This window comes from Stigmatopora argus, chromosome 4, assembly GCF_051989625.1.
Source record: "Stigmatopora argus isolate UIUO_Sarg chromosome 4, RoL_Sarg_1.0, whole genome shotgun sequence".
In the NCBI taxonomy this organism is placed as follows: Eukaryota; Metazoa; Chordata; class Actinopteri; order Syngnathiformes; family Syngnathidae; genus Stigmatopora; species Stigmatopora argus.
Window position 1 is genome coordinate 17,405,800 of NC_135390.1, and position 26,880 is coordinate 17,432,679.

General features: G+C 39.6%; 1 protein-coding gene across 1 annotated transcript in view; it reads right to left on the minus strand.

Annotated features, from left to right (window-relative positions):
* The window catches only part of znf385d (zinc finger protein 385D), a 47,482-nt gene that overhangs the window by 14,423 nt on the left and 6,179 nt on the right, over positions 1-26,880 (minus strand). Inside the window, exon 2 of the mRNA XM_077598240.1 lies at positions 16,926-17,074. Within this exon, the coding sequence (XP_077454366.1) occupies positions 16,926-17,074 (149 nt within the window). The remainder of the gene's footprint in view (positions 1-16,925; positions 17,075-26,880) is intronic.

Genomic DNA, 26,880 nt, shown 5'->3' on the forward strand with positions numbered 1-26,880 from the left:
CCCTTTCTTTTTCAAATTAACTACAAAAATTCACAAACATTTTACCGCATTTCCTCGCATATTGACCGCCTCCGCTCCGCGTATAAGCCGCGCCCTTAAAATGGCCTTCAAATCGTTGAATTTTACGATTTCTCTCGTATAAGACTCCCCTGATTCACAATTTAAACCTCCATATTCATGGTTTCAATAGGGAATACAAATGTGTTAGTTTGAAGGGAAAATTTGAAGAAAAATCATAACACGGTATTTCTGAGATACTGTATGAATTGAAAGGATGGGCTTCTGGATTGCACATTGCCTGCACGTAGACAAATTCAAAAAGGAGGTCAGGTGAGCAGTACAACCAGGAAGTGTGTCCATAGCGGTCTAGTTTGTCATCCCTAGGTAAGATGACGACGCCCTGCACAAGCAATGGCAGTTTTCTCTCATTTTTGTGTTTCCTCACATCTTTCATACAAAATTGGGACACTTTGACCAACTTAATGGGTCTAGTTCATATGTGTCAAAGTGGCGGCCCGGGGGCCAAATCTGGCCCGCCGCATCATTTTGTGTGGACCGGGAAGGTAAATCATGAGTGCTGACTTTCTGTTTTAGGATCAAATTAAAATGGAGTATAGATGTATATTAAATTTTCTGATTTTCCCCCTTTTAAATCAATAATTGTAATTTTTAAATCATTTTTTCTGTGTTTTTAATTCAAAAATCATTTTGTAAAATCTAAAAAAATATTTAAAAAAAGCTAAAATAAACATTGTTTTAGATCTATAAAAAAAACTGAAGATTCAGGGCTTTTAATCCAGTTCTGTTAATCCATTTATTTAAAAAAATCTAAATATTATATCTAAAATGGTCCGGTCCACGTGAAATCAAGTCGACGTTAAAGCGGCCCGCGAACCAACCCGAGTCTGACACCCTTGCTCTAGTTGGTAGTTGTGTGAGGATGGTGTAACGAATGAGAGAACTTACATATAAAGTACACCTCTACTTACGAAATTTTCAAGTTACGAAAAGTCTTGGAACCAATTAATTTCGTAAGTAGATGTGCAACTGTATTTATATTTTATATATAATTTCAATCGTGACAGATCTGCGTGAGTCTTGATCGTTTATTTTTTAATTATATCTGACTCATTTAAATCGTGTGGGAAAAGCCGCGAAAGTTGGATTTTAAAAGCGGAACCACGCGTTGCATTCAGGGACCTCGGTTGTTTTGCCCCAGCGTCATCCACCCACCCACCGCAAGACTCGAAGGTGCCGTCTACCCTCGAGCTTCCCGTCAGCCGCTGAAACGGAGAACGCCCACGCACTTCCGACAACATCCCATAACGCTCTCTTCTTTTCGGCGCCTGCGTCGTGGCTTCCTGCGTGACAGGACGCCACTCGGAGCTGTCAATCATTCGGATGAGTCGGGCCTCAAGAATGAAGGAATTACACAATTTGCTCACAAAAAAAGACGTCATGCCATCCACGTCAGTTCAAATCAACACTTTCAATATAATACTGCACCGTTTTATAATACATGACAAATACTTGAGTTATTGCAAAATATCCTCTAATTCCGTTGCATTAAATACATTTACTGATTGGCTCCAATTACGATACAACGCATTAGATGCAAAGCCCTTGAGTTATGATGGCGTGAATATGAATTTTAGAACAGCAAAATGTCCAATCAAAGTTCAAGAGCTTAATGCTAGCAATTAATGCCAACACATAGGATAATAGCAATTAGTGTAACGCAGATGAAAGTGCATTTTTATCTTTCTCTGACTCACATTTTTGCCGTGATGTGACATTCAAAAACATTTTTTCTTCGGTCAACGACGACGCCGAGCTCGTTTGCCGCACGTCACGTGACGAGCCGTCGTCAAGCCGCTATTCGGCGGCGATGACGGGAAAACGTCACCTGATTTTGACATGAAAATACACGTCAAAAAAAGGACAAAAACAAGCGGCGATCTTTTCCCATCGATGAAGTGACATTTACTGCGGATATGCTAGTGATGAATAAAAGTCAGCCACCAAAAATGAAAAGAATCCCATCGCCCTACTGAAAATTAGTGTTATAAAATTGAAAAATCTAATCGAATATGAAAGAAACTTTCAGTATCATTGATGACGATTCTTTTTTGAGCCTGTCAATGTTAAGTATTTTCTTCTTCATACTTTCTGCCTCCTCTGACTTTTGACACCATAAGCAGTTTTGACAATAAAAATCTTAGTTCGTTCTTAAGTTATCTTGTCACAAACGTATTTCTGAGCTCCGCGGCCTTTGACCTCTGGAACAGATTTTTTTTGGATCACTTTTGTTTAATTCAGCAATCGCTCGAATATCGCAGCTTCAACTTTCGTGGCTTCACTACATGGTGGATATTTTTCTGGGGGAATTTTGTTTTGTTTTTATTTAAAATGCTCATAAGAACATCTCGGGCACTCCCTTGTGTAATGTCTTTACGAGCACTGGGCGGAGCGTTGCATTTTTTCAGTGTTTTTTTCCCTGTTAGTCAGTGCAGAATGGCGGAGATTGATCGCTAATACAAGAGGAGTATACTACTTCTCGTTGGTAAATGGTCGTGCGTTGTCCTATTGTGAGGACATTTGTGTCATCATTTTCAGAATGTTTTGAAGGGAAGACAAAAGCAAACAACCCTCCAATCCAATATTCTGTTTTTTTTTTGTGTTTTTTCAGATGGTTGCAACAAATTAATTTGTTTTTAGTTCATTTCTATGGGAAACGTTCATTTGAGATACGAGTAAATCGACATACGAGCTCAGTCCCGGAACGCATTAAGCTCGTATCTCAAGGTACCACTGTATACCGACCGACATTCGTTATTGACACATTTCTGACCTCTACAACCTTTGACCTCTGCACCACACAATTTGACCAACTCATCTCTTTCATAAAACCTAATTAACCTGCAAATTTGATGTCTAAAAATACTTTTCATTCTTTCTTGAGTCATTCTAAAGCTCTAATCTTAAAACATAAACATTATTCGCTTTTCACCTACTGGCAGTAGTTTGGCGATGCATCAACTCACCCTTAAAAATTATCTGATTAATAGACGAGCCAAATAATTGTTGATTTATTGACTTGGACTGGATATGCCGTCTGTTGATTTATAGTGTGTGAGATGACGTTTGAGCGCAAGTGTGCGTGTTATCATGCCCAAAAGTACGCGATTGAAAGTAATGTGCTGTCCAAACCATTTCTTGGAGTCGATCCCGACTTGCCGAGCGTTGCCATCTGGACTCCATTCAACGTATAATCATAATATGTTTCAAAGTATCAATCCGTGCTCATTTCTATTAAGAAAGGACGCTTGGCGTCACGGCTGATGAAATAATGGTCCGTCCGACTTCGATGTCAGCGTGACGAAGGATTAGCCAATCAAAGGAGAGGTTAACTCAGTGGCCGCAATTGGCGAGGATAGACGTCTGATCCTTTTTGACAGGGAGGGCGAGTTAGCTTAACCGACTTTCTGTCAAAAATACAATTATTAAAAGGCGTATTGACCGCGTGTTAACGTAGGCATTTCCATTGACGGATGGGGAAGATGTCCGATCCGTTTTTTTCTCACCAAAAACAGGATATTGGATTGGAAAAACATTTTTTTTGTTCTAATTCGCCATCTATTAACAAAGTAACAAATAACTAGTGGTTTAATACTACTAAAATGTGTTTAATATTATTAAAATTAGACGGATTTCGTGGAGGGGAGACTTTTTGCACGGCAACGCGCTTGTAACATAACATAACAAATTTAAATGAACTTGGATTACGATGCAGACACACTCAAAAATAAGTTTTAATCTAAGTTAAAAATCTGGTGAAATTTAAGACGTTGTAAAAGCTCTTTAAGACAACAAAATATTGAATGGCAGTTTCTGAGCAAATGTATTAAATGTAGCAGACCTAAAGAAAATCTGGATTGCAAAATGTAAATAATTAAAATAAATTAGTGGTTTCCTCTTTTTTAAAAATGAAAATCAGTAAATATGAAAAAAATGTCATATTTACTATAGCGATTCACTGCCATTGACTAGTTCAATCTATTTTGAGAATAAAATATTGGCAGCTTCTATTTTTTTTAAGGTTGCTACTTTTGAGGAAAAGACGTCAAAATGAAGACTTTTTTTAACTAAAATGCAAGAAAGTTATTTTAAAATTCAAGAAAATTTACTATTGTTTATTGACAAATAACCTGCGAGGACGCTGGCCAACTCATATTCACTTTGTCAAGATAGGAGCGCATCACTTAAGCGGTGTGCAAATTGGTAGTTTTATCCATTGACCATCCTAGTATCCAAGATTGGGTGGATTCAGGGTTGGTTTTTTTTAAATATTTTTTAAGGTTTAAATTTTGATACCTTTCTTCTGCCGGGTTGACTTTATTTGCCCCGCTTCCACCCTAACTTTCAGATGCAACCTATTGAGGGTTGTTTGCTTTCGTCTTCCCTTCAAAATATTCCCAAAATGATGCATACAAATGGATAGGATAACATACGACCACTTGCCAACGAGAAGTAGTATATACTCCTCTCGTATTAGCGAACAAGCTCCGCCATTCGCACTGACTAACGGGAAAAAAAACACTGAAAAAAATGCAACGCTCCGCCCAGTGCTCGTCGAGACATTACACGAAGGAGTTGCGACCAGAAAGACGGTGGCCATGATGTTCTTATGATCAGCCTCTCGCGTCCACTGTAGGCTCGTATATCAAAATTTGTCTTGTATCTCAATAGAAACATTTGCTCAAAATTTTACTCGTATCTCAAATTTCTCGTATGTCGGGGCACTCGTATGTCGAGGTACCACTGTATATGAAAACATTCATGCATTTTCAATACCACCTAAAAAGGACATCTTTTATAATACATTATTTATGACATTGTTACATTATATTAACTCATCGGCTTCCATTGACGGTAATAGACGACCAATCCGGGGGCCAGCAGTGATATTTTTTTAGAGCTCTAAATATTTTCTATGCCATTCAGAAATTGCAAGCTTTCCTTAATGCATTTTTTTACAGGATACATATAAAAAAATAATATATGGAGCCGAGTGTCATCCTCACTTTGGATGTAAAAAAGCGTTATTTTTTCCATCTGTTGTAGACGACACTTCAAAGGCTTTTGGAGTATGTCGGGGTGGCCCAACCCTGCTGTAACCTTTGACCTTTCCTCTGCTTGAAATCCTAAGCCACCCTCGTTTAAAAGCCTTACCTCGGCTTGAACCCCGACTTAAAAATTTGACAATTGGTTTTTCCAAAACGTGCCCAGTAAATCTTTTGAAAGTTAAAAGAAAAACGGTGGCGCGTTTCAGGGCGTATAAATCCTCATCTGTCCGCTGGATGGGCTTCGATCGTCTTTTCTTCAAAATTCCCTTTTGGGGTCAGTTGTAATCTATCATAGGATGGCGAGACGGTGGCCACACGGCGACGGCGTTCGATACAACGCCAGATTAAACCATTTATCTTGCTGTAATATTCCATCATGAATATCAAACGCTGTAATGAGAGGGACGGAAAGAAAATGCGTGTCCTTGAATGTGCCAAAGGAGGAATGTTAACGTCTTGGCCGCCAGTGACCGCCATTAGATTTCACGTGGCGTCCAATCCTCCTTCTGCCGTGAATTTACGTCCAATCCGATTGAGGCGGGAGAGTGACGGCTAACGGACGGGCGTTTGTTAGCGTGGTCATTAGACGAAAGCGGTCGTGGATTGGAAGTCGGTTCTTCAACGTGATTGGTTGAGCGATATTTAAGTCAGTGGATGCCATAGGCGTCCAATCACGCGGTGTTTTTCCGCTTTCTGTTGGGATTTTAAAGTCGTTTGGAGGTAGTAGACGGCCAGTCCATTTGAATTTAGGGAGTGTAAATATACTTACATTTTTTGCTTTAAAATATGGATGTTTTAAATTGATTAGCACCAAAAAATTAATTTTCTCTTGTTTTTTTTAATTTTATTTTAATTTTCTTTATTATTATTATTATTTTTAAAATTCATTTTTTTCATTTTAAAAAACAAAAATGTAAATATTGTATCTAATATAATCATAACAGATTAAAAAAGTTAATATAAGGTAACCTTGTACTTGTATAATAACAATAAAAGCATTCAATTCAATTCATAGCATAATATAAATCTGATTTCTGTAGTCCTCGATGAAAGCTGACAACTATAATATAATATTTAATATATATAATAACTATAAATATCATTTTTTTTCCCCGGGAAAACCAGATATTTGAACATAATGATCAAATATAACAATAAAAATAAAATCAAAAAGAATCAAAATGAGATACATGTTCAAATATCTGTTTTTCCCTGAAAAAAATTGACCCTAAATTGATCCGATGCTACTGTGATTTATATATCATGTCATGAGCCAACTAATTGCAAATATAATGAGCCATCACTTCTCTATCAAATCATTGTCCATCGTCAAAAGTCTCGATTGGACATTCTCGCTCTACTTTGACCAACGCGGGCGGTAAAGTCAAAAATAACAACCAAAACAAATGTGATCTGTGCGAAAGGACTCCAATGCGCCGCCCAGCCAAGATTTTAATCCGTTATTGATCGTGGCGAAGCCGCCATGCCAAAAGTACACATAATAGATGGCGATCAGCTACTTTCAATGGAGTCCCCGCGTAACCACAATACCTCATTGCTTTTTTAATACCCGTGCATTCAAATCAATAGAAACAATTTAAAGTCCGGCTGCAAAAAAAACCAACAAGTGAATTTGCAATTATAACACTTTCCCAAATTGCTAACGCCGGCTAGAAAATGGCATTTGGAGCGCCGAACTTGGCTTTTAATTCCTTACCCAAGATCCAACCATCTGTTTATTTGAATGTCTTTTTAAGCGAGTGCGGTTTGCAAATGTTAGCCCCAGCCCTCCAGCACGGCCCGCGCATTAGCCTCCCGTCGCTAAGTAACTAGCTCCATTTTTTGGGGGAGGCGAGTCGCCGCACGCCGGCTCTTTTAACTACCGAGCGGCTTTTAGGGATGATTTACGGCGGAGCGGAGCGGGGGACCCTCGCCGCCACTCCCACCTTCAGAACCAAATGACCGGTGGCAAAAATTCATGGAGTTCATTAACTCCCAGTGGGCCGATTTGGACGGTATAAATTCTTCACTAATGTGCTTCAAGTCCAACTTACAGACTAATTCAATGATACAATCTCTCAAAATTCACACGTATCCATCACTATTCAAATTGATTTCCTTCTTTTTCAACACCGCTTATCCTTGTCAGGGTGCTGGAGCCTATCTCAGCTGACTTGCGAAAGGCCCATGACAGCCTCGATGGGTCGCCAGTCCTGAGGCGTAACTATCGGAACGGTTCCAAAAAATAATAATTTATATAATTGTGCAATTCATTCATTTTCTGAACCGCTTTATCCTTACTAGGGTCGCGGGAGGTGCTGGAGTCTCCCAGCTGGCCCACAACACTCCAAATCAGTGTTTCCCAACCTTTTTTGAGCTGCAGCACACTTTTTGCATAAAAAAAACAGCATCTGAAAATATTTTCATTTAAAATGATGTCGCCTATATTAACAATAATCATTATCATCAAAGATTTATCAGCAGGAATCACATAAACCTCCAAAATGATTCCAAAATGTAATTTTTCACACTGACCTAATGTCACCAAAAGTTGATGTTTGCAGACCTTGAACAAAATCCGGTTCGAGTGATGCATATATAAGTCATGTTTTTAATTGCACGATTTCATGACTTTTCTCTAAATATAACTTCAATCGCCTAATATTACGCCCTAAAAAATACGTGCTCAAACAGACTTTACGTCCCCAAAAGTCGATGCCCTAGAAGCCAAACAAGAAAAATAAGCAATTAAATGACAGTTTCACAATTTGAATCCTGTAATATTATAATCTAAAATTTAACATTCATCATGTTTTGATTTTAACTGTGTCATAGTTCCATTTTAATCTTTTTATATTCATATTCACAATGGTTGGGAAACACTGCCCTAGATGGATCCGCAGTCGTAAGGCATAACTATTGAAACAGCAACCAAAAAGTAATAATTTCTGTAATTATGCAATTTATTAATTTGTAATTTATGCATTGTGGATCAGCGTTTTTAAAAACCGATGATGTAACTGAAGTTTATGACTCAGCGGAAAACGAGTATACTCGTCGTGTTTATCATGTGACGAAATGGAATACCAAATTCTACTTTCAAACCGGGATTGATCGTCCCACCGTTCCTGTATGAACTTTGTATGTTCTCCCCTTGCTTGCGTGGCTTTTCTCCGGGTACTTTTTTTTCTTCATCCAAAATCGCAACGTGCAAAAGGAACCCAACAAAAAAACATTTTAACCTGAACCAGAGAAAAACAACTATGGATTTTCCTACTTGAATCCCACTACAATATTTTTTCCCATTACATTTGTCGTTTTGGTTCCCACGTCTTTGTTAACTACGGCGGCTAGCCCGCATGCTAACCGGCTCCGAACGTAGCGCAGCACTTTTTAGCACCTGTCGGCATTCGGCAGCGCATGCAAAGCTTCCAATCGGCCGTGTGCACAAGTTTAAGGTGAGCGAGCGAGATTGCTTTTTACTCTTCCCCGAAGGGAAATTGGTGGCGCGCCCGGACAAATTTCATTATGTTCGCTTCACGCACTCCAGACTTTCTCACTCTTTCATGGCTAAACGTACACGTTATGGCAAGTGGCGTTCTCCACGTCGCGGTTCCCGGAGGAGACTAAATCTTCATTCTGAAGGTCTCCCGGGAAATATTTACAGCGTAGGCGCCGTCGACGACGACGGACGTCTGATGGTTTTCTTTAAGATTCCTTCGTTCTATTCGTTCATCCGTCAAATAAAGTCGTCTCAAAAGGGGGCACCGTCACAATTGATTTATTTGTTTATCGCAGACGCGTCGGCCAGCTGATGTTGATCCAACATCTTGTAATGATGTGACAGCAATGATGTCATTAACGGCGCCTGACTAATATTCCAAAATGACTGATGAGTGAAATAGATGTTGCGCAATAATCATTAAAATAAAAAATTCCAATCTGATGAAGGACTTTTCGATTGTTTTATCTCATAAATAAACAACAGTCACTTCTATAATTCACTTCTATTCAAGTCCATTATTCACTTTGCAAATATCTTCACAGTAGTGAATAATTAATAAGGACTATTTAAATATGACTGTTAGTAAGTAGCATTACTATTTTACCAGCTTTAAAAAAATGATACTCATATAGTAGATAAGGTGCATTTGATTAATCTATTCCGCCATCGAATCAGTTATAGTTCACATTATAAAACAAAGAAATAACGGGCACTCGATTAATCGTTTCAACATTAAATTTCACTGGAAATTTAAAAAAGTCTCCATTGAGAAAATATGTATTTGATTTTTTATTTTTGTTTTTGTAACCAGTGATCAAGTCTATGAACTGACCGCACTTCCCATTGAATCCACTTTGGAATGGACAATTTAAACGTTAGCATTTAATTAATTCAATCCATAACATAGTCCACTACAAGAATATCCCCATACATTAGATAATGAGCATTCGATTAATTGTTTCAGCCATCTTTTAAAACTCTATAGTTCACTACATCAAAATCAAAACTACTACTATAAGGATGACTAAAAGATTATCTCAGGAACAATTACAAAGTTATGTGGTTTAAAAAAAAACAGGAAAAAAGAGCATTTGATCAAGTGAATTATTTTTTAAAAAAAAAGAGCATTGGATGAAGTGAATTATCAACAAAAAAATCGCATTTGATGAAGTGAATTATTTTTAAAAAAATAAAAGAGCATTTGATGAAGTTAATTATTTTTAAAAAAATAAAAGAGCATTTGATGAAGTGAATTATTTTTAAAAAAGAAAGAAAAAAAAAGAACAATTGATAAAGTGAATTATCAAAAAAAGGAAAAAAAGAGCATTTGATGAAGTGAATTATCCAAAAAAAGGAAAAAGATGATCATTTGATGAAGTGAATTGTCTCAAAAAAGGAAAAAAGAGCATTTGATGAAGTGAATTAGAAAAAAGGAAAATAAAGAGCATTTGATGAAGTGAATTATCAAAAAAAACAGCATTTGATGAAGTTAAATTATTAAGAAAAAAGCATTTGATCAAGTTAATTATCAAAAAAAACATTTGATGAAGTGAATTATCAAAAAAAAGGAAAAAGAGCATTTGATGAAGTGAATTATCAACAAAAAAAGAGCATTTGATGAAGTGAATTATCAAAAAAAGAGCATTTGATCAAGTGAATTATCAAGTGTCTTAAATGGCTGAAACAATGAATCGATTGGCCCTTGCACAACAGATTAGCTTTCTGCTGTCGAATCACTTTAAAAATCCATCTCTGGCGACAAGGGACTATTTGATTAATCACATCAATGACTTAATCTTCTATCTAGTGATTAGCGAGTACTCGATGAATTGTTTCCACCCGTGATTGCGCTATTTAGTCCGCTACTTATCGGAGTCGATGATTCCCAGCAGTTTCATTTCAAAGCTCGGCCTGAGGGCAGGCGGACTAACAACAACATGGAGTCCAAGTAAAAGTTAAGAAACTTCAGGCCGGCAGCCCGAAGCCATTAAGGTTATCAGCAAAGCCCCGACTTATCGGCGGGTCGCCCCGGCAACCGATCCCCAAAGTTGCCGGCCGGAGAGCTCGCGGCTCGTAAATCTCGCGTCGCATTAAAGTTCGAGCGGTTCTCGTTTTTTTTTTTGGGGGGGGGGGGGCTGCTTTTTGGGCTCCGCGACGAGGCGTCGTTCAGAGGCTCCGCCTCCGGTCGCATTCCGACGGTGGAGGTAAGGCGTCGGGCTTTTAAAAGACGGGCACTTTACGAGCTCGGCGATCCGCTAAAAGCTCTTCGGGCGTCTTGAGAGTCGTCTTATCTCGGGGTTTAGCCATGAGCAGATGTGCGCGCTAGCTGACGTAGCGCTTTAGCTATCTCCTTCGAGGAGACTGAGAACATTACAGACATTCGAGACCAAGTTGGGTTTAAATGAAGGGCCACGTAAAACGCGGGTGTACAAAGGGGGGGGGGGGGGGGAAGAGAATAATTACAGCAACATACTGGGGAGTGGTTAGCACACCCGGTTTTCAATCCCCGGGTCGTTAAGACCTTCCTGTGTGGAATTTGCATGTTCTCCCCGGGCTAGCGTGGGTTTCCTCCAGGTACTCTAGTTTCCCTCCACGTGCTCTAAACACGCATGCTAGGCTTTTTGTAAGCTAAATTGGCCTTTGGTATGAGTGAATGGTTGTTCTTGTGCCCTGCGATTGGCTGGGCACCGATTCAGGATGCCCACAGCGGGCTGGGATAGGCTCCAGCACCCCTGTGACCCATGTGAGGTTAAGCGGTATGGAAAATGAATGTAATATTTACACAGAAGCCCTTTATGTTATCAGGTCCCGTTCTTTTTTCAGAATTGGGTAAGAATTAAACATCCCTTTTTTACAAGCCAATTCATGGAAAAAATAATAAATAAATGAAATTGACTCAATTGCAAAAAGTTCCAAGTTTTTGAGTTCCAAATCCCCTCCGGTTTGATTTACTTCTCCAAAATTGCAGTGGCTCGTCGATGTTTTGCAGCATTTTTCCCCTTTTGACCTTTTCATTCCAAGACACGCCACATTCACTTTAAAGGACTTTTACAAGGCTCACATGTTTTCAATGAATGGTCACCAGCGCATTCCTGCCTGATGCCCTCATCATCTGGAGAAGGGCGTCCACTGAACGACACCAGAAACAACAAAGCCGACTGGCCGTAAACATGGGACGGGGCAGTCTCGCCTCGCCGGGCCGCAGAGTTCACGTGGCGACGAGAAGAAAATATCATCAGAGTCGGTGCCAATCATGGCTGCCCATCTGTGGTCGCACCTGTCGCTCCCTTTCCAGGTGGCGACTCATCTTTCTGCTTTATACGGTTAATCCTTGCCAATTCCACAATTTGATCTCATTTTTCCCCAATTGAAATGAATGGACATATTTATCAATATATATACGTACATGTGTATGTATATATATATATATATATATATATATATATATATACACACACATATATATACATATATGTATACACATGTATATGTATATATATATATGTGTATGTGTATATGTATATACGTATATGTATATATACGTATATGTATATATATGTATATATGTATGTATGTATATATGTATATATATACACATACATACATATACATATATATACACACATACGTATATATATATACACATACGTATATATACATACATATACATTCATATACATACATATACATATATACACATATATACATATATACACGTACATATATACACATATACATATATACACATATACATACATACATATACATACATATACATACATACACACATATATATATATATATATATATATATATATATATATATATATATATATATATATATATATATATATATATATATATATATATACACATACATATGCATGTTTAAATACAAAATAAATATAGGTCCCTGAAGGTGTAGTGGTTAACCTGCATGACGGTGGGAGGTGCTATAGCCTATTCCATCTCTCTACGGGGGACACCATGAATCCTTTTGCGGGCCTCACAAAATGATGCGGTGGGCCGGACCTGGCCCCCGCGCTCGGCATTTGGACACCAGTAATTTGGAGCGTCCAATCGGCCGCTAGGCAGGGATCAAATAAGCCTAAACGGGCCATGATGAAGATCCCTCGACTTTCAGAATACGCTTCCATGGTGGAGACAACACAAACGCTAACATTGATGGAGCGAGGGCGGGGCCACGCCTCAAACGGAGGATGATGGAAGCCTCCACAAAGCAATTTCCCAGCGTGCACAATCAATAAATCACACTACTGATTACTCTGCAGGGGGAAATGGACTCGGTATTGTTTCTCCAAGACAAATGTCGGCCGCGGGCGAGACAGATCTTATTTTTTTTTTAAACGCAACGCACAAACACGCACGCTTGATGTGTTAAGCCGCTGCCCTCGCTTGAAGTTTCTCTTTCATTGCACTCCAAAATGCTTCAATTCTGCAGCTGGCTATTCCCTCTTCTAAGATTTCATCCATTGAGAGCTGCCATCTCATTGCAATCTTCACGGCTCTTTTCTTCTTCCTTTTTGTATCCGGCCGGCACAATAATAACATCCAGCCAAAGCTCGCCAAACGTTTGGCGCGCTCGTGCTGACTTCTTGACGTACGTTAAGTGTTCAAATTGTTATTTGTGAGAGAGACAAAATAACTCCTGTACTTCAGTAGATGGAGCGAAATAAAAACTCACTAGGAACCAAGTTGTACTTAGTTAAAGAGCTTTACATTGGAGTCGTGTTGAGACATACACAAAGAACTACCGTATTTTCTCGCATATAAGCCGCCTCCGCGTATAAGGCGCACTCTTAAAATAGCCTTAAAATCGTTTGGTTAAGAGATTCAAAAAGAATTATCGTATTTTCTCGCATATTAGCCGCCTCCGCGTATAAGCTGTACTCTTAAAATTGCCTTAAAATCGTTGAATTTGACAATTTCTCTCGTATAAGCCGCCTCCTGATTCGCAATTTTCATCTCCATATTCATGGTTTTAATAGGGAGTACAAATGTGTTACTTTGAAAGGGAAAATCTTAAGAAAAATCAGCGCACCTGGTATTACTGAGATACTGTGAACCGAAAAGATCGTCCCTGGATTGAACATTCTGAAACGGTGTTACCAAATTGAAAATGGAAGCTGTATCCTGGACTCATTCATCATTTTTTGAGCGACAAATATGGCTTATATGCAAGAAAATACGGTAGATTCGAGTGAGTTGAGGAGATTCATTTGGATGAAAAATAGTGGCGTTGTGGTTAAAGGAACTATGTTGAGGTGAGTTAAGCAGCTTCATACAAAAATGCTTAGCTATCATATTTGTTTGGATGGTCACCAATTCACCTGGTGCCGTGGTTAGAAGGGATAGGCTCCAGCACCCCCGATAAGTGGTTCAGAAAATGAATAAATCAATCTCCTATTAGTGGCAATGAATTGTTTTGAAATGATTTGAGGAGCTTTATTTATTATTGTTATGACATTGATGTGCTTTTTTTTTCTTTTCCGTAAGAATTTCCACTAAAAGTCAAATCCAATAATTCCAAAAGAGTCTATTACAGCCAAAACCTGTTTTGCCACCATCTTGTATAAATTTGTTGCTGAGGAACTATGTTGGCAGTACCTGAGGAGTTCCAATTCAACAATATTATGTTGAGAAATTCGGACAATGTTGCAAACAACTTTAAGTTAGCATTTAGCTTGCAGACTTCTCAACATGATGAAACGTTTTTTCTACGCATATTGAAAGTCTCCAACTGTTTTTTGTTGCTGTTTTTGCTGTTTTTCCCATCAAAAAGTGGATGTTCAAACACGACATGTGTCAGCTGCGCGGTTGAAAAATTGACTGACATTTTAATGCGAATCGGGTGATTGATGTCGGGAAACATCATCATTTGCTTCAATGTAAAAATAAAAGTGTCGCCATGGTAACCACACATTACAGCATTGTTTGGCAGGACTCGCAGGTTTTTTTTTTATTTATTTATTTTTTTACATCCCTTGGAGAACACTTTTGCGATGAGGAAGCGGCGAGAGTATCTGCCGCCCGTAAATCATAACGTCGTTCGCCATTGGTCGTAAATTTAAAGACGCTTTGACAAAAAGAATGTCGCGACGCCAGGCCAGCGGAGGCCGGATTGGCTTGCAGAGGCGCTAACTCGTCGGGTGACGATTTCCCCCGGAGAAGAAATCATAAAAGCCAGAAGTCAAGTAATGAAATTTGGCGACTAATTTACAGATTTTGGAAGCGCCAAAGCCTGCGTGCTCGCATTTCGCCACGATTTATGGCGCGGAGATGATTTCTGAGGAAGGAGCTGCCAAGCGCGAGTCGTCTGCTCGTTAAATTTCACACGTGTTCGCTCTCGCCTCGCGACCAAAAATCAAACCTCACCTGAGAAATATGCAAAAGGGGGCCGGCGTGCGAAGACGTTTTTTTTGCAAACGTGAATTTCAAACGCGGGTGAGAAAAGAAGTTGTCTGATGAAAGACAAGTTGCTAGAACGAGTGGGTAACAATTTATTCCTGACGACAGTTTGCACATGAAAGTTAAGAACGCATAAAACTGCAAAAAAATGTTATAATGTCGCTTTGAGATTCATTTCTGCATTTGGCTAAACAAAAATAAGCAATTTAAATTCCGGAGCTGATGACTTTGATATATAAAAACACAAAAAAGACCTCAAATCGTCTTCAATTGATGCGTGGAACGTGATTGGACTGAATTGTCTTTGACATTTTATTAAAACATGTTTGTTGAAAATTCTGATTCAATCTTGAATTTTGGGGAGAAAATGGAGGTGAGATTTTAGAAAAATATGTCTATTGAATAATCTTTTTTTAGGGTCACATCATATTGCCTAAATAATCCATTTTGATGTCCTGTAAAAATCTAGTGAAACTTATCGTGGAATCGTTAAAAAAAATCATTTTGTGCTTTAATATTGGATTGCAGGGCTGGAAAGAACGAATGTGACTGTGGATAGGAAAATAAAAATAAAATCATGATTCTGCTTGTCAGAATTAGCTTTTGCAGAACAACCTGTCGGGCCGGATCGGATCCTCAGTGGGCCGCTTCTGGCCCGCGAGCCATATGTTTGACACTGCTGACTTAAACAGGAAAAAATATTGGTTTTATCGCAGACAAAATTGTCTTCCGTTTTTTAAAGGTGTCAAGAAAACTCATTTTCCCACCTGCTCCCTTCTCCGAACGTGATGATATTACAGATCGATAGCAAGAGGATCATGACGACATCCGCGCTTTCGTCCTCATCGATTCTCTCTTTTGAAACTCGTTAGCGGGAAATACGAGCTCAAAATCGGCAGCGTCATCAGAACGTGGAACAAAAAAAAAAAGGCCCGACACGTCTCGGGAGTCAGATTTTTTTTGTTGAATTATGACGAGGGGCGGGGTTTTTGATGTGTGGAGCGCAGATGGGGAAAAGAGGAGGAAGCGGTGGAGGGAAGAAGCCAGGGATGGGGGCGGGCTAAAAATCACTTTCCCGGGTAAAAATAAAAATAAAAAATATATATACAAGAACGTGGGCATGGAATTCAGCGCTGTCTACATTTGCATACAACGTCAAGCCTAATATTGCTCTCCTCTCATTGGCTAGTCAGAGCTCAACTTGCAACAAGTTGGACGCATAAGGAGGTTTATTACATAACATTCTAGCTAGCAGACTGCTAAAAGCCAGCAGCTCGTTCTGGGTGTGACAGCATCCTCCCTTTGGAGATTTGTTTTTAGTGGGTGGGGCCAAGGCAGCTGGGAAACGAAGAGTCGTTACTAGCGAGTTTCATTAAAAAGCTTTTTCTGTCACTGTTTAGAATCTAGTTGAGTCTGAAATATGATCTGCTATCATTTTAAAGTCACTAAAAAAGTACCTTTAAGTATTAAGATAATTAGCAGTGGGGTTGTGTGGGTTTTTTGGGGTACTTTACATCCCAAATAAGGGTGAGCCATGTGATCGAATGGCAACCCATTCCTGGTGTCTCCTGCCTAATGCCCAGAGTTGGATGGGATAGACTCCAGTGCCCCCGCAACCCTTGTGAGGATAAGCGGTAGGAAAATTAATGAATGATAGCTAAGGAAATCTTTGGACCGGGGGCGGAAAATAGGGGGTGTGGTCGGACCTGGGCCCCCCCCTCTATGGTTTTTTAGAGTGTAAATGGGGTTGGGTGAGTAGAAAATAAAACCAAGGATGAAATAATTTTTGGTTCTGGTGTCAAAATCTTTCGGTCAGACGTTCACGTATGGAAGTGTGCGTGGTTTTTTCCCCCGAAAAGACTTACCGCGTTAAATCCGTGGAAGAGGTTGACGGCGGGAGAGGCGTTGTTGTCCAACGGGAAGGGAAGAAAGTGCTTGATGCCCAGAGCGCGGTGAACAGACGGCAGGGCCGAGCGGGCCACGGGGGGCACCAGCCCGTTGTGGCATGTGTTACCTAAAAGGGGAGGGCACAAAACAAAACACTTATGAGTACATATGTGGACATATGGCTCTCAAATGATCCAATTTTAAGCCTTCTTGAAGTGGTCTCGTAACTTAATGTAGATTTTTTTTTAACATTGAATTAGCAGAATTCGTTCCATGATCTTTAATACAACAAAATATACCAATTTTGTATCAAATATGTATGTAAATGTATGTACTTTATTTTTTGGACTATAAGTCGCAGTAGCCAATGAAAGGGGAAAAAAAATATAATATATAAGTCACCCTAGGGCACAGGTGTCAAAGTGGCGGCCCGGGGGGCCAAATTAAAATGAAGAGTATAGATGTATATTAAATTTCCTGATTTTTCCCCCTTTTAAATCAATAATTGCAATTTTTATCCATTTTTTTCTATTGGTGTTTTTAGGTCAAAAATCATTTTGTAAAATCTAAAAATAAATATATAAAAATATTTTCGGTTTTCCACTTTAATATTGAATATATTTCTTTTTAAAAATGTTTCAATTTGAAATGAAAAACAAATGATTATTAGATGTTTTCCCTTACTAAGGAAAAAAGTTCAAATAAACAGTTTTATATCTATAAAAAACTGACTATTTAGAGATTTTGATCCAGTTCTTATAATCCAATTAAAAAAGAAAATCTAAATATTATATCTAAAAAGGTCCGGCCCACATGAAATCGAGTTGATGTTATTGCGGCCCACAAACAAACAGCCTTGCCCTAGAGTATAAGTTGCAGATTTTGAATTGCTCAAAAACCAAAACTAAACATTATATCTTAAAGTGATAGGGAAAAACAGACAAAATAAGCAGAGCCAAAATATTTGTGAAAAGTGTATAGTGTAGGAACAAAAATACAAATACAAACAATAGTAAAGAGTCCATATACTATGAAATAAACACCATAAAAATATCGTGGTTATTGAGCTATTGCGGCAGGTTCTGGGAACGATCAACCGCGATAAACGAGGTATTACTGCATATTTTCGCATTCTCTCTCTGGGTGCAGAAAAAGCTTTGAAAAGGAAACAATGGCAGAAATTGGTCTAATGATGGCTGGTGTGTCGAAAAAACGCGGGTCGCTGCAATCTCAAGGCGCAGCTGTAATTATTGAAGGTTACAAAAGTTGAGAAAAATACCAAGAATTCCCACGGCATTTAGGAGTAGACATGGTAGTTATGTTTAATTGCTGTGATTATGACGATGACCTTGGAAAAAATGATGTCAAACTGCAGAGAGCTGAACTCTAACCAAGATTACATATTTGAAATGGATGCAAAATATGCGTCTATCGGCTTTGCCAAGAGATTTCTTCCTTGTGGGCACTTTTGTTTCACTCGATTATTTTTTGTTTTTTTACCTTGAAAATGTTAACTCAATGGCTGCCCTTGACAAAATAAAAAATGAAAATATTTAACTATCATTTTCCAAAATAAAAGCAGATTTTATTTTATAATTTTTCAGTCCAATGGAAATCTAAACCGAATTTCTTGATTTTGCTTTCTCTCCCATTTTCTGAACCGCTTATCCTCACAAGGGTTGCGGGGGGTGCTGGAACCTATCCCAGACGGATTTTAGTACCAGGCGGGGGACAGCCAATCGCAGGGCACAGAGAGACAATGGACAACCAACCATGGCTAGGGGCCAGCTAGCCTAGCATGCATGGGATATAGGGGCAAAACATAGTACCCGGAGAAAAGCCACGCAAGCCCATAAAGTGAGGAGCAACCAGGGGTCAAACCCTCGACCCCGGAACTGTGAGACCGACGCGCCAACCAATTTTAAATATATTTATCTATTTATTCATTAAAGAGTTATGTGAAAAATAATAATCTCTTTAAAATAGAGACAATCCTTTTCTTAAATGAAAATACATTTAAATGTATCATAATATCTAATAATTCATTTTTAAATTCTTTATAAGCTATATTATATTAAAAAGAAAGTCCATTTTCAAAACATGAATTAAAATGAGAATGTGCTCATTTTAATTCATGTTTTGAAAATGGACTTTCTTTTTATTATGTCTTTTTTAATATCATATAGCTTATAAAATTTTTTAAAATGAATTATTAGATACTATCATACATTTAAATGTACAGTGGGTGGTACCTCGACCTACGATCAGCTCTACCTACGACATGCTCGAGGTACGATGAAAATTTCGATCGAATAATTCGCCCGCGGTACGATCAAAATTTCGAGATGCGACCAAGCCAGGTGGCCATGACATGAGAGGCTGTTTACCATTGTAGCACTCTCTCTTTTGCCGCATCTCTTTCGTGTATAACTGATATCTACGAGCACTGAACGATTTATTCAGACGAGTTTTGACCAGGAAAGAGGGCTTTCTGGGTAATGAAAAAGTCCCCCCGATTGTTTTCAATTCATTTCAATGGGAAACGTTCGCTTGAGTTACGAAAAGATCGACATATGATCTCAGTCCCGGAACGGATTACGATCGTATGTTGAGGTACTACCACTGTATTGGAATTTAAGAAAAGGATTGGCTCTATTTTTAAGAGATTTAACAAAGCTTTTAAAAAGTTGAAAAGCAGGATTTAGAGCACTTTCAAGTGAATCAATCATTCCAATCCTCAATCTTTTTTGCATGGTTTCGTCTTCTTTGATATGACAGCCCCCGAATCCCACTTTGAGGACGAGTGTAATTTTATCAGGCATCTTGGACATGGAAAAAAAAAAAAACTCTGCCCCAGGCTTTCATTCCAACATATCCATTACTTTTACGGCGTTATTAACACTCTTAAATCATTGCGCGGCTCTCACGCTGCTGACCGCCACGCAGGTCAGGCGCTAAGCGCTTTTATTTTTAGCATTTCGCTCACCTTAGCACGAGAGCACCAAGCGGCCAAAAAACGCAACTCGATCCCGACGCATCCAAACGTGTTTTGAATGACGTCGACTTGTTGTGTTTGTTCGCCGCATTCGCAAAGTTACGAGCCCAACATCTGCTTTAAATGAAAAAAAGTTGGCAAGGGACGACCGCTCTGACATCCAAAGACAGACACGTCCCCCCTCCCTACCCCGTCCAGATGAATCCCGTTCCGATATTCTCGCAAACACAAAATGCTTTGCGTGTAATTAAAGATTAAAGACTTTTCTGGGCAGATTTAATCAGAAAATTAGCGACGCGGGTTTAAACAAGAAAATAGGAAGAAAAACCAAGGGATGGCGCAAAAAGTGTCCATTCTCGCTCGGGAACGGCAACGCGGGTTATTTAGGGTTATGGCAGTGTTAATGGTGGAGATCCAAATTATTCATAGCTTGGCCACTCGCTGAGTTAACGGCGTCTCCAAATCTTTGAGAAAGGACTCTAATGATGAACGGCCATGTTGCCTTGGAGGCCAGAGTCGTATCGTATTTTTCCAGACGGTATCGTGAGTCGCTACTTTTTCTTCGGTTTGAACCCCGAGGCTTTAAAAACAAAGTTTTGTTTTTGTTTTTAATGGGCTAGCTAGCATCGTTCGCGCTCCATTTGTTCCTTAAGTTTAGCGTCACAGTGATGTTGTCACTTTGGGGGAATTCAGAGTTTCTACCTACGGGCGCTAGAAGGGGTGGCCTATCCTATGACTCAAAAGGAGATTAATCAGTGTGCTTTGAGGGTTGATTTCGTTATGAGATTCAAAAATAATTATCGAATTTTCTCGTATATTAGCCGCCTCCGCGTATAAGCTGTACGTACTCTTGAAATTGTCTTAAAATCGTTGGAATTTTACGATTTCTCTCATATAAGCCGCCCCCTGATTCACAATTTTCAACTCCATGTTCATGGTTTTAATGGGGAGTACGTTTTATCTGTTTATCTTTTCTCTAGTTTGAAATAAATGACCGTATCGGTCGCATTGTTGCGTTTTGGCATTTCCTGCATGTCAAGTGTAATTTGTGCGCATATAAGCCGTACCCTCGATTCAGTCATCATTTTTTTAGCGACGAATACGGCGTATATGCGAGGAAATACGGTAAATCTTTCTTCTTTCAGGTGCGTCTTATTCATTCATCTCCCATCTCGCGCATCCTCTTAAGGGTTGCCGGAGCCTATCCCAGCCGACTTGGGGCAAAAGGCAGACAACACCTGAGACTGGTCGCCACACTATGACGCAAGAGCCACACGTGGCTCTTTTGATGGGTGCATACAGCTCTCTGCTAAACCTGTGAGCTAAAATATCTTGATTAGCAACAGCGTTGTCAAAAATATAGATGGACTTTTTGTCCATTAAAAGCAGTGAAATGACTAAAAAAGGCACACATTTTCATGCCTGTTTTCTTTTAAATTGTGAGGAATAACATTTGAAAATATGAATTTAAGGCTGTTTCTCTCCAAAAGCTTCCTGACTCCTGTTCTACACCATCGGGCGGCAAGAAGCGTCTTATTTTTGATTGAAATTGGGCAGCGTAGTGCCGAATTTGCAGTTTACGTTTGCAGTGCGGGCGGTGCTGCCGTTTTGTTTAGCAAGCGAGTCCCTGAAATGAAATAAGTGCAATGACTAGTCTTTCTCTTTAACTTGACGGTTGTGACATCATGCAAAAGGAGTGGAGCCAACGTCCAAAAAAATATCAGATTTTCCTGTCAACACACTTGGTTTTGTCTCCGTCCCAGCCGCAATTTTCCACAAATTCCGCTCCGGGTGACTCCAAAAAAGTGGAGCGTGCCATGTGGACCCAAAGGCCAAAAAACAAAAAAAGGATCGAAAAATATACAGTCGCGAGACGACGATGACCACCTGTGTCCTATCCCCTCATCCGCATGACGCGCGGGTCATGCCAGCTGAAGATTTCATCAAATCCTAATTGGAAACAGCGCGGCATTTGCGCCAAGAACCCCAAAAAAGCAGGCGGCTAAAAACCACGGAGGCCGTTCTGAACTTGAAAGAATTAAAGGATGGCTAATGAAAAGCAGGGAAGCGAAACGGGCAGGCAACGTTTCAGTCGAGGGTAAATAAAAGCAAACGTCGTAAAGAGCAGGCCGGAATGTGAAACGATGGAAGCTTGCGTTGTGACGGCATCGCCATCTGCTGCCAGGGAGGCGCTTCTGTCCAAAAAATGAAAGGGAAAAAAATGGCCCGCGGCCCCGTGGCATGTCTTGTCCGGGTTTTCGGTCGGGATACTTGACGCCTTGGTGACATGTGGTTTGAACTGGGAGGGCTGACAGTGAATAATCGTGTTTCAGTGGCCATAGACTGGGATTATCTTTAAAAATTCAGCCCCAGAAGGCAGTTTTACTTATCTGCATGAAATTTGGTGGACATGTTGGACGTGAGTAGAGCTACAAAAAAGTCTCCAGAGGCGATGCTGGAAAAGATATCAGAACTGGGCTACGTTGGCTTGAAACCAGCTATTCAAGGCTTACTTGGACGGATTCTAGTAGGAGTCGTTTGAATTGTTTGGACATTTTGTCCCAGGGGTGAATTTCACTTTAAAATTTGAAAACTAGTGTGCGTATCAGAGCAACAAAAGAAGTTTTGGGAAACTGTGTTCCAAAATAAGTGGATTCACGGGAAATGTTGAAACAGGAGAGGGAAGGAGAAAAATAATTAACTTTAAAAATTCAGCCCCGGGAGGCAGATTCGCTTATCTGCATGAAATTTGGTGGACATGTCGGACGTGAGGAAACCTACAAAAAAGCCTCAAGAAGTTTTGATGAAAAAGATATCCGAACTGGGCTACGTTGTCTTGAAACAGCTATTCAAGGCTTACTTGGACGGATTCTAGTAGGAGTCGTTTGAATTGGTTGGACATTTCATCCCAGGAGTGAATTTCACTATGTTCCAAAATAAATGGATTCACGGGAAATGTTTAAACAATGATTTTTTTGGACCTTTAGCTCCAAGAATGAATTTCCTCTAGCAACCTGCTATTTGTCTATCATGTAAAAGTCTTCCGATTCCAAAATGCTTGTTTACTTGAATGACAAATTTCCAGATCAACGCATCGCAACACGCTACGACACTTTTAAAACGGCTCAATCGACGACAACTCCAGCGAGAGAAAACCTAAAACATTTTCTTCTATTCCGCCAACGTGCCAGCGATGACCTCGCACAACGTGTCCAGACGCAAATTGGTACATTCCAAACTTAATAACTGTCAGCCATGTTTACTGGAAGTCCTAAATCTCATCAACGGTCGCCACTGGCAACATGTCAAAGCATTAAGCCGGTCAGCAATAATCAATTTAATGCGCTTGACAAAAGGCTACAAAAGGACAACGTGGCTTCTAGTTTCCCATCCTTGTAAAGCGAAGAGCACTTTAAGAGGGCCGTCCGAGAAAAGCCGCAGAAGACGAGCGTGGCTTTTGTTATCGCGGCGGCTCCGAGCGAACGTCCAAATGGGATAACATCCTCGACTGGAGCCTCGAATGACTTGCGAGAAGCCGAGACTGAAGTCATCCCTGACGAATTGGCTCTCCGAGTGAGCTAAAGTACTCATAAGACAAGGTTGCGTCTCCGTGAGGAAGATAAATGGACTACATGTCGTAAATGGTTGTGCCGAGAAGGCTGCGGCTAGCGCTCCTTTTTACCCATTTGTTGTTGTTTTTTTGCTATTTCGGATTTGTGATTATTTTTTACGGGCGTATTTAGTTCATTTTTTCTTTCTTCACTTGCTCTCTGGTCCATTTATTCCATTAATTCTTCCTTTATTTACTTTTAAAGCAGGGCAAGTTCACACCCAAATGAATTAGCCCAGTTAATTACTTGCATTAAGTCATCCCCGATGAGTCAATATGAATAAAATGTGGCAGCACATTAAAAATAAAATTGTGTTCACTACTACTTTTGAATTTGTTAACGGATTGTGGGCGTCACTGAGTGATTGATTGAAATTAATCCAGTGTAATTAAGCGTGTCGTCGTTCCTTTTGGCTTTTACAATAAAAGTGTGGCTACTTTGGAATTCATTATGGGATGGCGTGTATGACGTCGTGATAAAGCAATGACAGGGAACCTCTAATTAAAGGAGTTTGTCACCAAAAGGGGTTTGCCTAGTAGTTTTTGGGACATTATATGTGAGGTTGATCTCATATTGTAACTATGTAAAGTGGTACCTCGAGATACGAGCTTCATTCGTTCCGGGACTGAGCTCGTATGTCGATTTACTCGTAACTCAAATGAACGTTTCCCATAGGAATGAACTAAAAACAAATGAATTTGTTCCAACCGTCTGGAAAAAAAACACCAAAAACAAGATATTGGATTGGAAAAGCATATTTCTTCTAATTCGCCATCTATTTACAAAGTAACAAATAACTAGTGGTTAACTTAAGTTTTTAATAGTACTAAAATGAGACGGATTCCTTCAAAAATATTGAGAAAATGATGCACACAAGTGTCCTCACAATAGGATAACGCACGACCACTTGCCAACGAGAAGTAGTATATACTCCTCTCGTATTAGCGAACAAGCTCCGCCATTCTGCACTGACTAACGGGAAAAAAAAACACTGAAAAAATGCAATGCTCGTATATAAAAGTGTCTCTTATCTCAAGAGAAATATTTGACCAAAATTTTACTTGTATCTCAAATTGCTCGTATGTCGGGGCACCACTGTATATGTTTGTAGCGCATTTATACAGAATTAAACCCTCCTATTTTTGGGACACGGGTCCCATAAAACCAGAATTTGGGGAGATTTGTGATGAATTTGTGATTGTGCACACTTCTGCACTTAGCTCAATTTCCCATCCCTATTCAAATGCCTACTTTTGTCCCATGTCAATGGCGGCCAATGAGGTAACGAGGAACCTCAAAATGCCCAAAACCAATAGGAAGTAGATCATTGACGGGACAAATTGGATGCAGTATCTCCCGCAGAGGAAAGAAAATTATTAGGTCAATCCCGAAAGGCATCTGTGGCTATATCACGTGGGGCGGTGGCAGAGTATTAGGGCCAGGGTGCATCATGGGTAATCGGCGCATCTGCGAGGCTGCCACTCGACGCTGGAAGGGCCGAAGTGATTTTGGCGCGACATATGCTTCCACGCACGGATGCCGCTGCTGCGCTCGCCTGCCCGCGGTGCTCATTTCGCCACAACCAAACTTGTTCATCCAGCACAGATGGGAAATTAATTAATTGATCTTTTTCCTTTTTTTTTAATTTTTTTTTTTTTATTCGCTCTGGTGACGCAACACACCCGTAATGCTATGGACACCGCCGAGGGAGAATCCAGACTTTGGTCTCGGAATTCTGAGTCTAAAAGAATGGAAGGAAAATAATATGTTGACCGAAAATCGGACGTTAATGTGGGAATTCGGACTTTGATCTCGGAATCATCACATCTTACTTTATTCGGAGAATTCGGAGTTGACTTTATTTTCCGAATTCTCACTTTGATTTTAAGGCTGATTTCAAGATCCGAATTCTGAAAAAAAAAGATGGTGGCCAAGATTCTGATGTTAAAGTTAGAATTCGGACTATATTCTCAGAACTTTGACTTCATTCAAACATTGATCTCTGAATTCTGATTTGAGATTACATCAGATTAGATTAGATTTTTTTTTTCATCTTGTATTTGGGAAATTTCTTGGGTTTATTATTAGAATTTTTTTATTGTTATATATAAAATGTGTGTATATATATATATTTTTTTTTTTTTACTTTTTTTATTATTATTATTATTATTCTCACAATGCTGTTTTAAGAGCATTAAGGCTACTGAAAAAAATATATAGTGGCTAAATTTCTGATGAAGTTAAAATTCTGACTTTAAGGCGTGATGCGTTCATAATTCATTTTATAGCAAATAATTGTCTACTTTAAAATCAGCAAAAACAATGAACTAAAAAAATAACAAATAAAAAAACTCTGCTGAAGGTCCCCACCTTGTGGACTTCCTGTGTGTGGCTCCAGTTTCTTAGCTAGGTCTACAATGTCTTGTGTGTCTTGTGTCTGTCTTGCTACTGCAACCAAGAAGTTTCCCAAATACGGGATGAAATAAAGTTCTAATCTTAAACACTGACTTTGATATTTACATTGACTGTGAGAAATACACAGCTAAAGTTAGCCTGGACAGTCTTTCCTAATAACACTTAATTTACTACGAGAGATTTGACAGCATGTGCTTTTATTTTGGAATGTAAACTGCTTTTTTTGTTTCTGGGGGAAAAAAACAACCGCAAAATTTAGTCGAGTCGAATGAGACGTGTTATGGCTGCCTTGCCTTTTATTTCATGTTGTAGCGCCGCATTTCAAGCAGTAAATGTCCAAGTGTCCCGTTTTGGACATCATTGAGACGCTTCCACTCGCCTACGGGGCGGAAACCTGACCGCAATCTAAACTGTGAGGACATCCAGATCTTCGCTGAACATTTAACGGCGTCTTCCTTCCCGATAAAACCAAAATTCGAGGGTAGGTATTGCACTCAACTGGCCGAACTCGAGCGCTCGCCATTTATTAGCGTGGCGGTGGATGAGACTTAAGGTAAATATCTGCCGTGTCCTAAAAAAAAACACGTGGATGACCCCGAGCACAAAGCAGCTCTCTTTTTGCTTGAGCTGTAAATATTTGACTTCTCTTTTTGGATTCTCTCTACACGGGTGGGTTTGGCACGAAGGCCGGCGGGTCCAGGTGGCCCAAAAAGATGCACTGTCTCCTCAAGGTTCTAACGAGGAAAAAATAGCAGGAACAACAAGGTTGCGAGAACCCAAAACGACCTACAAAAAAGTAGTAAAAGCGCCTAACGGTCCTGTAAAGTCAAATTAAAATGAATACATTGTCATGTTGGGCGAAAGCAAAGTATATACTACTTCTCGTTGGCAAGTGGCTGTGCGTTATCCTAT